Source organism: Megascapheus bottae, unplaced genomic scaffold (genome assembly GCF_031878675.1).
Source record: "Megascapheus bottae isolate mThoBot1 unplaced genomic scaffold, mThoBot2.hap1 HAP1_SCAFFOLD_43, whole genome shotgun sequence".
NCBI lineage: Eukaryota > Metazoa > Chordata > Mammalia > Rodentia > Geomyidae > Megascapheus > Megascapheus bottae.
In genome coordinates this window covers 1,833,459-1,847,704 of record NW_028327392.1, presented here as the reverse complement: position 1 = coordinate 1,847,704, position 14,246 = coordinate 1,833,459, and the positions used below count along the sequence as shown (strand labels likewise).

The following is a 14,246-nucleotide window of genomic DNA, read 5'->3' as shown; positions in this document are numbered from 1 at the left end:
TTACTTGCTGAGTTCATAATGTTGAGTCTCTCTATGGGTTATTCTCTCTACACAGAACTCCTTGGAATGTTGAATCTCTATTTTGTGCATCTCTTGTCCTTGTTTTAGTGGAGAAACTTGAGATTCCAACATTTTAAGCCTGCATTCAATCTGATTTTCTATTAAATTTTCTGAACCCTTTTGAACATGCCCTTGGCTCTAAATCAAATTAAAATACATATTTAAGCATTACAGCATTGGCCATGCAAAGCCCAGAACTTCATGAAAACAGCTACTGTAACAATGATTTCAATGGCTCACTTCTGTAAGCCCAGACAATCAGGAGGCTGAGTTCTGAGGAGCATGCGTGGAAAGCCATCCCAAGCAGAGGAATCGTCTGGCTTTGCTCATCACTTCCACTTACAAACAGTGGCCACACCTTTCCCTTGTGCGTCTGGCCACTCCTATTGAACTTGCAGCAATCTCTGACATTTGGTCCCACCCCTTCCGGTTTCCATAGCCTTTCAAGGCTAAACTCATTTCCCTCATGTACATTTCCAGCCCTTACCTATTTAAGGAGATCATTTATACTTCTATGGTATTTGTTCCTGCCATTGTACTTGTAGACAGACCTACAAAAACCTTTACATGCCGAGGTCCCTTCTGTAGATGGTGTCACATGTTGCTTGTTCATTCTAACTCATGTTGCTGTGAGCAGTGATTTTCTGGTCTCCTGTGTAGGAGGACAAACTTCCTGAAGATGCTGAATATCATTCTTTGTCTGGCTTTCACCCACAATCTCTGACTTTTTTTTATAGGACTTGCACCTATTCTGTTTGGTGAGCAGTTTTCTAGAGACCTATTTTTGCCATGGTCTTGTTCTAAAGCTTCTTTCAGACATATATTCAACCGCATTATTTGCAGGGTTGGATATCTAGAGCCTATTCTTGATTGGTTTTTCCATGTTAACCCAGTGCCTGTGAAAAAAATTCACCCAGAATCCCTGGCTAATGGGCTCTGACATGAGCACCTCTGGAGGAGTTAGGGATACAGCTGGATAGATCTCAGATTGAACTTTTGAATCTTAGAAGAGATCAAAGTGGCTAATAAACCTAGGCCACATGTCTACTTCACATCTTTGGGAATTACCAAAAACAAATCCCTTATTATTTTTGAACATGACTAGTAGAACTACACGTTTTGTAACTTTCAATTCCTTAATACACTTCTCTAAGAACCTGATGTATCTGATGTAACCTGGCAGTCTCTTTCATGGAGGACACTTTTTTATTCTTTTTTCCTTTCTTCTTTCTTTTTTTTTGTTGGTCACGGGACGTGAACTCTGGGCTTGGGCGGTGTCCCTGAGCTCCTCAGCTCAAGGCTATGGCAAACTTCCAGCTTTCTAGTGGTTAGTTGGAGATAAGACTCTCACAGACTTTTGTGCCAGGGCTGGCTTTGAACCTTGATCGAGTAGCTAGGATTACAGGAGTGAACCATCAGTGCCTGGTTTGGAGAACCTTTTATCAGTGTATTTTCCTGTCCTGTGTATCAAAGTATGCCACTTAAATGGTACTAATTCATATGTTTTAGTGTTTCTTCAGCCTTCAGAGAGATCAGTCATCACAAATGTCTACGTGTATAATGGAACTGCATGCAAACAGCTACTATATCCAGAATCAGTTCCTGGAGACAACTACCTCACTACTCGCATCGAGTCCTCCCCATGCCATCTTGTGTTCTTGATCATTACAGGAGCAAGCATGGGTGACGGGAGACACTTTCTCCTGCTAAATTCTTATGTAGCTTTCAGTTCTCTCCATACATCGGCATCTTGAATGATTCAAAAATTTCTACTGAGATGAGCTATTTAAGAAAGACCTGGAAAGTCTGATGAACCAAGTGAAATAGTTTCTTCATGTTTTAGTTTTTAATATTCAGTTTTAATTGATATTAGAAAGGGGAAGTACAGAATGCTTGGCATTACATAAGTAAGGTAATGAGTACATTTCTTCTTGGACAATGTCACTCCTTCCCGTTCCCACCCACAAGTTGTACAACTCATTTTCAACATACAATCTACTGAGTACCACTGCTACATTTGTTCACTCTTTGTTCCCCATCTTTATGTTCTCCTTTACCCCCACAAAGACAGATAAATCAACAGACAAAAAAAGGAAACAAAAACAACAACAAAGAATAAAACCTGGGAATACTTTTTAAGCAACAATGCTTAAACAATGCTAAGTAGCTGAGATTTTAGACATGAGATTATGAACTTGATTATGAGCATGCCCAGTTTGTTTTGAGATAGGGAAATGTTAATTCCCTATGCACCCACAGCCACCTACAGAAGCTGTCCTCACTTTGGCTCCCATGGGCTGAGTTCATGTAGGTATGTAGCATCATGCTCAGCTAGGTTTTCTTTTCAGATGCCAGAGAGAAAAACATTCTAGAGGGAAAAGTGTTCCCTAGGGACATTCCTTCATGAGAAATTCAGATTACAAATGATTCCTCTGCAAAACATCACTGAAATAATAGATTATAAAGACAAACTCAGGACTCTAGTACAAGTTTGTTTTTTACTTAAATTTCTTGTAATATCAAAAACTGTACGTTGTAAATGTACTAAACTACGGGGAGGGTCAGGAGATCTGGAGGGAACAACTTGTGAGAAAATGAAGGAGAGAGTAACACTGTTCAAAAACAAATGTATTCATCACCTGATTTATGTAACTGTAACTCATCTGTACATCATCTTTACAATAAATTTATTTTTTTAATTTAAAAATACTCTCTGATACTGATATTACACCAAGTTCTAGATGGCAAAATTTAACCATTGATAACATTAAGTGAGCATAAAAGTTTCATTTACAATGATCTAGTTTCCTTGGCATCTTATTACAAACTTCATCAACTTTTTTGAATTCAAGTACCATCAAGTCAACACAACAGCTGTAAAGAGGATGAAGCACCAATGTGAATACAAGAAATACTGCACCAGTGGCTCATGCCTCTAATCCTAGCTTCTCAGGAGGCTGAGATCTTAGGAACAAGGTTCAGAGCCAGCCCTGGCAAAAAGTCCTGTGAGACTCTTATCTTCAGTTAACCAGTAAAAAAACGGAATTGGCACTATGGCTCAAAGGGTAGAGCTGTAGCTTTGAGCTGGATATGGACGGTGGCCAGGCCCAGAGTTCAAGCCCCACAACCAATGAGAAAAGAAATACGGCCATCAATAACCTTTGTCAAATTGACTTAAACATTCTTTACTCTGACAATGGAAAAAGAAGTCTTCCTCTTTAGTGTGGTAGACTTTGGGAAGAGACTCACCAAAGGAGAGCTTGCCAGTTTTGCCCTTTGTCTTTTCAGCTTTTGTTGAAGTCTTTCAAATTTTCTTTGTTTTCTTTTCTATGGTAGCTTTCAATAGGAAATTTTGAAGTACAAGCCTACGAGGCAGGTTTTAAAATTATTTCCACGTATCCAGTTTTAAATGTTTCATATAATTTTAAACAAGGTTCTAAATAAGTGATTATAGAAATTCTGAAATGCCTCAAAAGATTTTAGTAATCATACTTTTGTTTCATATAAAATGTGCAAAATTAGGATTAACTTGAGATGTTATACACATATCATGTTTCTCTTCTTGTTCTGTTGTGGATCCAATAAAAGCCCCCATTCAGCCAACCATCTTCCCAACCACTGAACTACTTCCCAAACCCCTGGATATGCATTTTAGGAACTCAGAATGCAGGTTCCTTAGCTTCACACAGATGTATGTAATTTATGCTGCTTCAATTTATACTTTTGCATTTCATCTTCCATTTCCTTTGCCTTTGGTACAGCTTCTGTGCATCCTTCCTCCTTTCCTTCTTGCAACTAAAAGAGATGAAAAACATTTTAGCAACATTCTGGTACACTTTTGTACACCAACTGTTTTCGTGCTGGCATGTTTCAAGCATTGTGAGACCCCTTCATCCCCATGCTGTTCTGGTCCACTTTAGGGCTCATACTGTGTACTTCGCTAAGGCAGTTTCAAGGAATTCACATGGTCCACAGAGCCTACAATTATACTGGCTAGCCTTGTACAGACATAATTATGACCCTGTTCTAGAACTTTTGTAGTTTAAAAATGTTTTGAGTGTGTATTAGAACAATGGGTTTCTTTGCACATATTTTCTGTTAATCATATCTTCTATTAGCTTCTCCTATTACTCTCTACATGATCCCAGTCCTCCTCCTTTAAGAGATTCTCCTTTTACTTCTTGCTCAAACATTATTTTTAAGGTTTGTTTTTTTTATCAGACATTCTAATTGGCAAAATGGGGAAGTGTTTGTGGAAAACATTTATATTTGGAATTTAAAGCACTAACACATTGTATAGAATATGAAACTTTCACATATACAAATATGCAGAACTAGGCTACGCTTGGGATGGAATAGCATGTTATTCTGTAATAAATGGGCTTTGCATCTCAGAGTGTGAGTGGTAGCATGTTCATAGTTTGCACAGTGCCTGCCTCTGAACCACCCTCCTCAGCTAATTAGTATGTGTTATCATGCAAGGTAATGCCTGTGTCTTCAATTCTCCATTGGTGCCATGAAAATCAGAACAGTATAGAATTCACTGGCTTTGGAAATGTTAAGCTAGGAAACATCCAGAAAGGGCCAGTAGCACAGAGAACTGTCTGCATTTGCATATGATCACATTTTATATTCTGATAACATGCCATCCTTTAGGAAGTGGCATGTGGGTGGGAGAAGTCTTCAGGAGACCAATCCTTCTTCACAGCAGTAACAGTGACAGAAAGTGGAAAGCACAAGGTTTCAGAATCAATCCCCATGGCTAAAGCAAGTATCTACAGGTGCCATAGGCAGCAGTGGTTTTAGGCACAGGAAGCAAGAGATAGATGTCTTGTTCTCAGTGCTATTCAGGGGGTCATGATCATGCAGCAGAAAGCACAATGGCACTTCTCCATTGGACGGCAAGTAATGGAGCTGACAATCAGAGGCAGGGGAAAGCCATGCACCTGAAATGCTGAACTCTACTCTAAAGTCAAGATTCCCCTCAAAGCAATTCATTCTAAGACAGGGCTCATGACGGGCAACTTTAGCAAGCACTCAGATGCAAAGGTGCAAAGTAAAATGGGACCTAGCAGAAAATGGAGAGGCAGTCCTTTTTTTTTTTTTTTGGCAGTTCTTTCTGTAGGTGAGATGATATGGTAATATCTAGTAAAGGAAACAAGCTCTCTATTTACCACTGTGAGAAAACCATGGGCATTTATTTAAAAAGCTACCTTAGTACAGTTACAGTATAGGTACCCTGTACTACCTTATGTGGTTTTGATATATAATTGCTTAAGAGTTATTGCTTAAAAACCTTGGTATGTCAATTTTTTGAGAATAAATAATTCCATTATTAACAATTCCTTAATAATGACAACTGTTCAGTAAAAGTATGTTTTTTTTGTCAGTTGTGGGACTTGAACTCTAGGCCTGGGTGTTGTCCCTGAGCTCTTTGGCTCAAGGCTACTCTTCTACCTCTGGACCTGGGCTCTGTCCCTAGCTCTTCAGCTCAAGACTACTGCCCTACCCCTTGAACCACAGTGCTATATCCGGTTTTCTGGTGGTTAATTGGAGATAATAGTCTCATGGTCTTTAGTTCCCAGGCTGAGTTTAAACTGCGATCCTCAGATCTCAGCCTCCTGAGTAGGATTACAGGTGTGAGCCACTGAGCCCAGCTAACATAAATATTCTTTTAAAAAGAAATCCAATAGCATAATGTAGATATTTTATCAACTACTTATAGATTTTATGTATGCTTAACATTTCAGGCCTTTTATTCTAGGTGTAAAATGAGAGAACAATTAATGTGATATATTTGCAATTCCGGGGAAATTCATAAATCATTTCTTTACAAGTTATCTTGAAATACTGAACCAAATGAATATGGAGTCGGGGATGAGAATGAGGTTTTGTGGAAGGGACTCAGCTTGAGGGTTTGTTGTGACACATCACTGTTCCCAAAAGCTCTCTGACTGAAATAGGACGTTATGTGAGGTAGAGGCTGGCTCTTCTCAAAGGAAGGAAATGACTTTTACAGTAGGGTTTCATCCCAGCTCCCTGTTCTCTTATCTACAAGTGAAGGAAGAAATTAACGTCCACATCCACACATCAAAACTTAGAATAACAAGTGGTTGATTTCAAGAGTTTTGATACAAAAGATAAAATACCCATTTTCTTCTTGGAAAATATTTACAAATTTCTCTTTTCTCTTTGGATTTTTTTTTGAGCTTTGAACTTGGGGCCTGAGCACTGTCTCTGAGCTCTTTTGCTCTCTACACTTTGAGCCACAACTCCATTTCTAGTTTTGAGTCATTAATTAGAGATGAGTATAACGGGGACTTTTCTGTCAGGCTGACGTTAAACTACGATCCTCAAATCTCAGTCTTCTGAGTAGCTAAGATTTCAGCCATGAGCCACTTGTGCCTGGCTGTCTTTGGATTTTGGCAATAGCAGTATTTTGAACATAGCCTGTGACTTGCTGGGCAAGGGAACCCTGGATGGCTTTCCCCCTCCCCCTTCCCCCACAAAAATCTCTTGTTTGGCTGAGGCCACTGGGAATGTCATCCTGTCATTGTTGCACTATACCTCATGTGATGAGACCAACAATTGCATACACACATGCAATTCCATAACACACAGAGCTGGTTCTTAAAATGTGTCCATCTGCACAATCATACAATATTTAGAAATGACTAAAAAGCATACCTCAGAATTCAGTTTTTGTTGCTCCATTTGTATCTCCTTGGGCAGGCAAAGACAATTTGATGAGATTTCAGTTTCTAGTCTTCTGTCTTTTGCTAGTTTGGAAAGTTCCCTCTTGATTTCTTTTTGTTCCTCTGAAAGCTAGAAATACATTTTCTTAATTTTTTGGTGTCATACTATAACTGGGAGGAGCACATCTTAAATTTGAAACAGTGCTTATTTTAATTCACCATTTTGTTGCTTGTAATGTGGCTCAAATTCAAAGCCTCTTAATTGCTAGGTAATTGCTCCACCATTTGAGCCACATCTCTACTTTTAAGCTATTTTGTTTTTTTTTGGGGGGGGGCACGGCTGGGGCCATGATATTCCTACTGATATTTCCTGTGTTGCTTACATTAAAGGAAAGCTTCACCAGGCCCCAGTTATTTCCTGGGATTGGGGCTTCCTGATTTTTACCAGGCTGTGATTTATTCATCTCTGCTTTCTGACTAACAGAAATTACAAGTATTAACCTGCGCATCTGACAATTTAAGGTCCTTTATCCAATATACTTTACATAGACTTTAATTTCTCCTATGACAAAATGTTGACAACAACCAAAAATAATTCTTTAATACGGTCAGAGATGAGATTCTACTGTGAAACATAATCACCTCACAAAATATTTGACTAGTGTAATTATACTTTCAAAGCTTTAACATTAAAATACCTATATTCATATTTATTCCAGTGATTAAAATCAATATGCCTTCTACTCCTTCCTTTAGAACATATACACTGAAGGAGGGAAATATAAGTCTAAGTGAAATGAACTCCAGGATATGGAAAAAAGAGATATGTCCTTGTGGTTGATGCCTTTAATGTATTATGTGAAGGTGTTTCTTTACTCTGCTTTTTTATTTTTATTGTTCTAATTTTTTCTTTTTTCCCTTATTGTTTATCACCTGTTGTTGCTGTCTCTGACTTTGGTACCTGATGTATTATACATATATTTATTTATTTATTTGAATCAGGGAAGAAAAGGGGAAAAGCAAGATGCTGAGACAAAGGCCAAAGGATGAAGCAGTGTAAAAGGAATATTCACAAGAAAATACGTTGCAAATGAACTTTACAACTTGGGATGTGGTGGAGGTATGGGAAGTGGGAGAAAAACATGGGAAGAGGGAAAATGTTCAAGAGGTAATGTACTCACTACCTTACAAATCTAACCACAACCTCTCTATACATCACCCTGATAATAAAATGAAAAAGAAAGAAAGAACATAGAACACGAGGGTCTGCCACAGGAGCTCACACTAGGTATGTAAGAGGTAGACTTTGGAAGGAGGTGTAGGAGGGAATGTGATGAGTCTCCCTTATCACCCAGCAAGCCAGGCATGTTGGAATGTACTCGAGATCCCAGTACATGATAGGCAAGGATAAGAAGGACCATAGTCTGTGGCCATCTCTGTGCAAAATGGATACCAAGAGAAAAGCAACTAAATCACATAAAGGACTGGCAGCTAGGCAGTGTGGATCGTCCTGCAATCTTAGCAATTCATGTAGATGAAACCTGAAGATTATAGTTCAAAGCCAGCCATAGCATAGAAGTCTGTGAGATATTTCTCTCCAATTACACACACACACACACACACACACACACACACACACACACACACACACACACCCCTCACCAGAGATGGAGCTGTAGCTCAGTGATAAAGTGCTAGATTTGAGCAAAAAGATCAGGGACAGTGAATAGGCTTTGAGTTCAAGCCTCAGGACAATCACACAAAAAACAAAAGAAAGGATTGGTAATGTGACTGAAGCAGTGGAGTACTTCTCCAACAAATTCGAACTCTAAATTCAATTTCAGTTGCTCAAAAAAAGAGGGGAGGGGCCAGGAGTTTGGCCTAGTGGTAGAGTGGTTGCCTAGCATCCACAAAGACCTAGGTTCGATTCCTCGGTACCACATACATAGAAGAAAGCCAGAAGTAGTGCAAAAAAAAAAGAGGGAAAAGGAAGGGAAGAAGAAAAAAGAAAGGAGGGAAAGTAAGGAGAGGGGAGCAGAGGATGAAAAAGGAAAGAAAGAAAAAAGAAAGAAGGAAAGAAGGAAGGAAAGAAGGAAGGGATAATATATACTAAACATATGTTAGATGTTAAGAATTAGTCCCAATTATTTGTTTTAAATATCATTATTTCTAGAAGGAGACACACTGTGTCCTGCCTAAGTGAAACAATAACAAATCACATAAACAGAGCTTTGGTCAAACACAGGCCAGGCATACAAAGGTGGACCCACAGGATAGCAAGTCTACTGATGAAGCAGGTGTGTTAAGTGTGTGGAAGTGCATCCTTCTGATGGTTTTGCAGTGATGAAATTGCCTAATTATGCAGTTCCTTGTGCAGGTGCCTGCTGAATATACTAAATCAAAGGGATACAAAAATAATATTGGCAATGAAATAAATGAAATAAACATAGCAATTGGATGTCTGTAGCAGATTTATTTACCTGAATCAAGGCATTTCGTAAAGTCTCTAATTCCATATCACATGAACAAGGTTGCTGATTGCCTTCTTTATTATCTTGTCTTTCCTTGTTTTGTTCAGATGAGCAATGTGCATTTGTCTTCTTTGTCATCTAGTCTTATGACATGAATACAGTTGTAAAATTTCTTTTGTTAGAAAATGTAAAGCTCATTGGCCGATATCTCTTCACATGTTACCATAACAAAACTTTTATGATCCCTTCCTTTCTAGCCTTATTTAGTATGTCACTTAAATCTCTTCCAAAAGCTACCACAGTAGAAAAGGAACAATTAAAGATAATTCTGTTACTTAGGAAGCTACTTTTACTAGCATAAAATATGAAAATGAAACTCTAATATTTTTCATAAGAGATGAAAGTCATTTTTATATAATCCTACTGTTCTCTCAACTAAACTAGGTAACACAATGTAGCTAATAAGTTTGAAAGTTAATGTGCACAAATGTGCATACATTTTCTACAAAAAAGTTTTATCTTTATACAATCTTTCCAATGATTCAAAGAATGACTTGCAGTGTAAGGTAGCCCCTTAAGATATTTTCACACAACATGTATCTACCCAGTACCAGAACCCCAAGCCAAGCTAAGTTTTCTAATATCTGCAACCACACTTCCATGTTTCCTTTATGTAACAGTGTCACTGATTAATATCAGTATGAATACTAGGAAGAACTTAAATGATAAACTTAAATAATACAATAGTTACTAAAATAAAACAGTAACTTTTCTAGCATAGATTAATTTTTAGATATGCATATATAATAGAGATAGTAGATAAAATAATTAAAGAATTCTTTTTTTTGCCAGTCCTGGGGCTTGAACTCAGGGCCTGGGCACTGTCCTTGGGCTTTTTCCTCAAGGCTAGCCCTCTACCTCTCAAGCGACAGCACCACTTCTGGTTTTTCTATATATATGGCACCGAAGAATCAAACCTAGGGCTTCCTGCATGCTAGACAAGTACTCTACCACTAAGTCACACTCCCGCCCACCCCAAAGAACTACTTTCTAATCAACTTTTTCTTTCATTGTTGTTGAGTGAGAATAAGTGACTGCTCCTGTCAGCCTCAGAGAAACAGAAGAATCTAACACAGTTGAAGCACTGGATTTAATCCCCAGAACCAGCTGTAGAAAAATAAATATATAATTTTTAAAAACATTTTACTGAGTAGAAATGACAATTGTTTATTGTAAGGAATTGTGAAAGAATAGAAACATTCTATGAGTATTTTTGAAATATTGATCAAAGTCTTTATCTACTCATATTTTACATAGGTAGACATATTTGCTACACATAACATTTATTGAAAGTAAATAATTAGAAATATATAAAATTACTTATATGAAGAATATTCTTCATCAGCATCAGTTTTAATTTAAAAAATTAGGGTTCAAAAAGAGTTTGCAGGCTGGGAGTGTGGCCTAGAGGTAGAGTATGGAAGTGGCCTAGCATGGAAGAAATCTTGGGTTTGATTTCACAGTTCCAAATGCACAGAAAAAATGTTGGAAGTGGTGCTGAGTGCTAGCCTTGAGAAAGTTCAGTGACAATGTCCAGGCCGAATTCAAGCTACAGGACTGGAAAAAAAAGTTTTTGCAATATACTGAGATGTCTGTTCTACTTTGTTTACATCATTAAAATTGAGGTTCAGGAAATATTCCTGGAGCAGGGAGTTTGGCCTAGTGGTAGAGTGCTTGCCTAGCATGCATGAACACCTGGGTTTGATTCCTCAGTGCCATATACATAGAAAAGCCAGAAGTGGTACTGTCGCTTGAGAGGTAGAGGGTAGCCTTGAGGAAAAAGCCCAAGGACAGTGTCCAGGCTCTGAATTCAAGTCCCAGGACTGGCAATAAAAATATTCCTTTAATTACTTCATGTATCAATGGTAAATAACTCATCAAAAAATATCAAGCACCACAAAACAAAACCCTGAAGAAAGTGAGAGGGAAGTCAGTCACAGCAAAAGTTCTTTTCTGTATGTATTTAAATGGAGCTCAAATGTTTCCACACAACTAGATACACACCTCCAATGACAAAATTCTCTTTCCTGTTCTTCTTCACACTGTAACTGTGATAATACTTTGCTTTCTGCTCGCTCCTTTTCCTGGCATTTCAATACATTTTCCAAACATATTCTTATATGTATTTTACGCTGTCTTTTTTTAAGTTGTGAAGGTATTTTATATGAGTGAATTGCATCCTGGGTCTGAAATAGCTGATCTGAAAGAAAACAGAAAAAATTCTTTGGGCACATAAAGGACCAGATGTACCCATAATCTCTCATTCTCACTCTGGACACTCTACCCCATATGAAACCACTGTACAAAGCTCTGCAGGTTACATCCCTGTTCTGGGTTAGCTTAGAGCCTAGGGCAGTGGAAAGGCAGAAAAATGACCACTGTCGATTAACTAGATGCATTTTCTCCTTGTTCTAGGAATTTATTAGGCACAGGAGTACTTTCCAGAAGAAAATAGCTACACTGATAATTAAACACTAAAAAGGAGACAGGACGAGAGACTATGAGCTGATATTTATCCAATCTACAATAGTTATTGATGCTTCATGGCAGTCTGTTTCTACCTAAGATGGAGTAAACTGTGTTGAGCTATGCTTCTGCCTGAAGCCAATCCAAAAATATTCAAGCAAACCACACTAAAGCACTTTGAAGACAACATATTTGAGAGAATGGAGTCAGTGAATGCACTGCTAAACTATTGCAGAGAGGTGTCCTTGAGAGACAGTGAAGAAAATATTCCCAGTGCCCAGGCCCTTCTGTGAGAGGGGTACAGACCAAGGCACAGAAAGAAGAGAGCTAGGTGGTGCATACTCCAGGTTCCCAAGATGCAATGGTGAGGAAAACAGGCTGAAGGAAGCTAGGAGGATGAGTGTCACGTGACAGCGCACTGGAGAGTTCAGAGAGGAACAAGGGGAATTCAGGAGAGCTACACAGGACCCCCTTGCATATGTAGCAGAGCAGTGGATCATGTGTGTTCAGAAAGGGGCCTGGCATTGAGGAATAAAACATATGAAGAGATGACAGGAAACTACCTATTGTTCACACACTGCCAGGAACTGATGTCTTTATAGAACAGAGGACATCAGAAAGGCCTTGCTTCAACAGGGCAGAATTAACCCTCAATAAATCTTGTCCTGAAATATCTTAACAATTTATGAAACCAAGACAGAAAGGACCAACTTTATCTGAAAGTGACTTGCTTCCAAAAATAGGGCTCAAGAAATCAAGTTGTACATTACAGAAATCATACAGAAGGTTGATGGGCATAACTAATCATGTATTAACCACCGTGATTACTCTGTAGTTTTCTCAGGAGTCCCAACTGATACATTTTATTCTGCACTTGGGAGAACTTAATAAAAGAAAGAAATCATATGCTGATAGATCTGGATGCTGTAGCTCAACCCTATAATCCTAGATACTCAGGAGGCTCACAGGATCAGGGTGGGCAAGTAAATAAATACAGGAGGCCCTTATCTTCAGTTAGTTAGCAAACCCCCAGAGGGTTGAGCCTAGACTCGAGTGGTACAGAACCAACCAAAAGCAAAATGCCAAGCATTTGAGCCTCAGACTTCCAGACTTTCTGCACATGTGCGTACACATGTGTACACACACACACACACACACACACACACACACACACATACAGTGATCATATTAAGAGCTTAAAAAATAAAGCCAAAAATGTATCCTCTCAAAAATGAAAGCTGTTAGAGTAACGGTGATCTGAACTCTTCAGGATGAGCTGTGGAAAGACAATTCACCAGAGATGATACACAAATAGAATTGGCCCTGGCAGGATAGCAACCATCAGCATGCATCTGTGATGCAATGAAAGGATTTGGATATGCAGCAGGGCAGGGACCAGCTAAAATGCTAAAACTCACAACCAATGTCACATTACAGTGTACTTGTAAAAACAGAGAAAAGGAAACCAGTAATGTTGATGTTAATAGCTAATGGCAATGAGAATTTACATAACTTTTGGAAATTTCCTTACTTTTATCTTTCCTTTCTGCCACTCACCTCCTCCCCACTTGTTTTGACACAGGGCCTCACTATGTAGTTCCAGCTGGTCTGAAACTTTAAATCCAGTCTTAGCCAGAGATGCACTGGGATTACAAATACATGTTGACGGGGCCAGGAGTTTGGCCTAGTGGTAGAGTGTTTGCCTTGCATGCATATAGACCCAGGTTCAATTCCTCGGTAACACATACATAGAAAAAAGCTGGAAGTGGTGCTGAGGCTCAAGTGGTAGAGCTCTAGCCTTGAGAAAGTCCAAGGACCGTGCTCAGGCCCTGAGCTCAAGCCCACGACTGGCCAAAAAACAAAACAAAACAAATACATGTCACCCTGCCTGGCTTTTTGAAAGCTCCCAATAAAGTCACAAAAGGAGCATGAAGAGATTTTGTGAGTGATGTTTATTCGCTCCTTTAGTGGCCATGAATAAACATATATGGAATACATTAGTGAAAAAATAAACTGTAAATTTCATATCATGTGTAGTTCATCAGGCATCAGTAACACCTAAAAAATCAAAAGAAAACTAAATGCTCTACTGCAAGAATACCCCTGTATGGATATGGGAAGGTACATGAGAAATCTAGAGAAATCTGTAGCAATGAGAAACAGTAGCTGGCTTTTGAACCAAGGCTTGAAAAGATCTGGTAGGCACTAAATATAGGATTAGCATTTACAGAGCTGACTAGGGTCTCCTAAATTGGGGTGAAAGTGAAAGGTACCTAAAGTTCCTGTAGTATTGTAGGTGTGACCCTCTGTGAGAATGGGAGAGCATAGAGGAGAAGCACAGTGAAAAGACACAGGAGGGATTTTCCACTGAGAGCGATGCAGTGGGAATCATCTCTCTATGGCAAAGTGTGTAGCCCTCATTCTACTTTAACCTGAGGCATATTTGTGACACTAATGCAATAACAACACATTGGTATTGTATAACAGTGATAAG

The 14,246-nt window shown here is 38.8% G+C and overlaps 1 protein-coding gene across 14 annotated transcripts in view; it reads right to left on the bottom strand.

Annotated features, from left to right (window-relative positions):
- The window catches only part of LOC150039987 (ankyrin repeat domain-containing protein 26-like), a 35,016-nt gene extending 23,534 nt beyond the window's left edge, over positions 1-11,482 (bottom strand). For 3 of the 14 annotated variants that reach the window (XR_016534140.1, XR_016534136.1, XM_090327486.1), the window contains exons 1-5: positions 9,236-9,353; positions 6,748-6,885; positions 3,782-3,855; positions 3,250-3,425; positions 1,677-1,809 (exon numbers count right to left, since the gene is read on the bottom strand). Coding sequence is in view for 7 of the 14 variants with exons in the window: in XM_090327486.1 (XP_090183612.1) it covers positions 1,677-1,741 (65 nt within the window). In the remaining 7 variants the exon portion in view is untranslated. Of the gene's footprint in view, positions 1-4; positions 199-1,676; positions 1,810-3,249; positions 3,426-3,781; positions 3,856-6,747; positions 6,886-9,235; positions 9,354-11,290 lie in introns of those variants that run through there. The other 11 variants (XR_016534138.1, XM_090327487.1, XM_090327485.1 and 8 more) reach the window with 7 other exon arrangements.
- Positions 11,483-14,246: the final 2,764 nt, after the last annotated feature.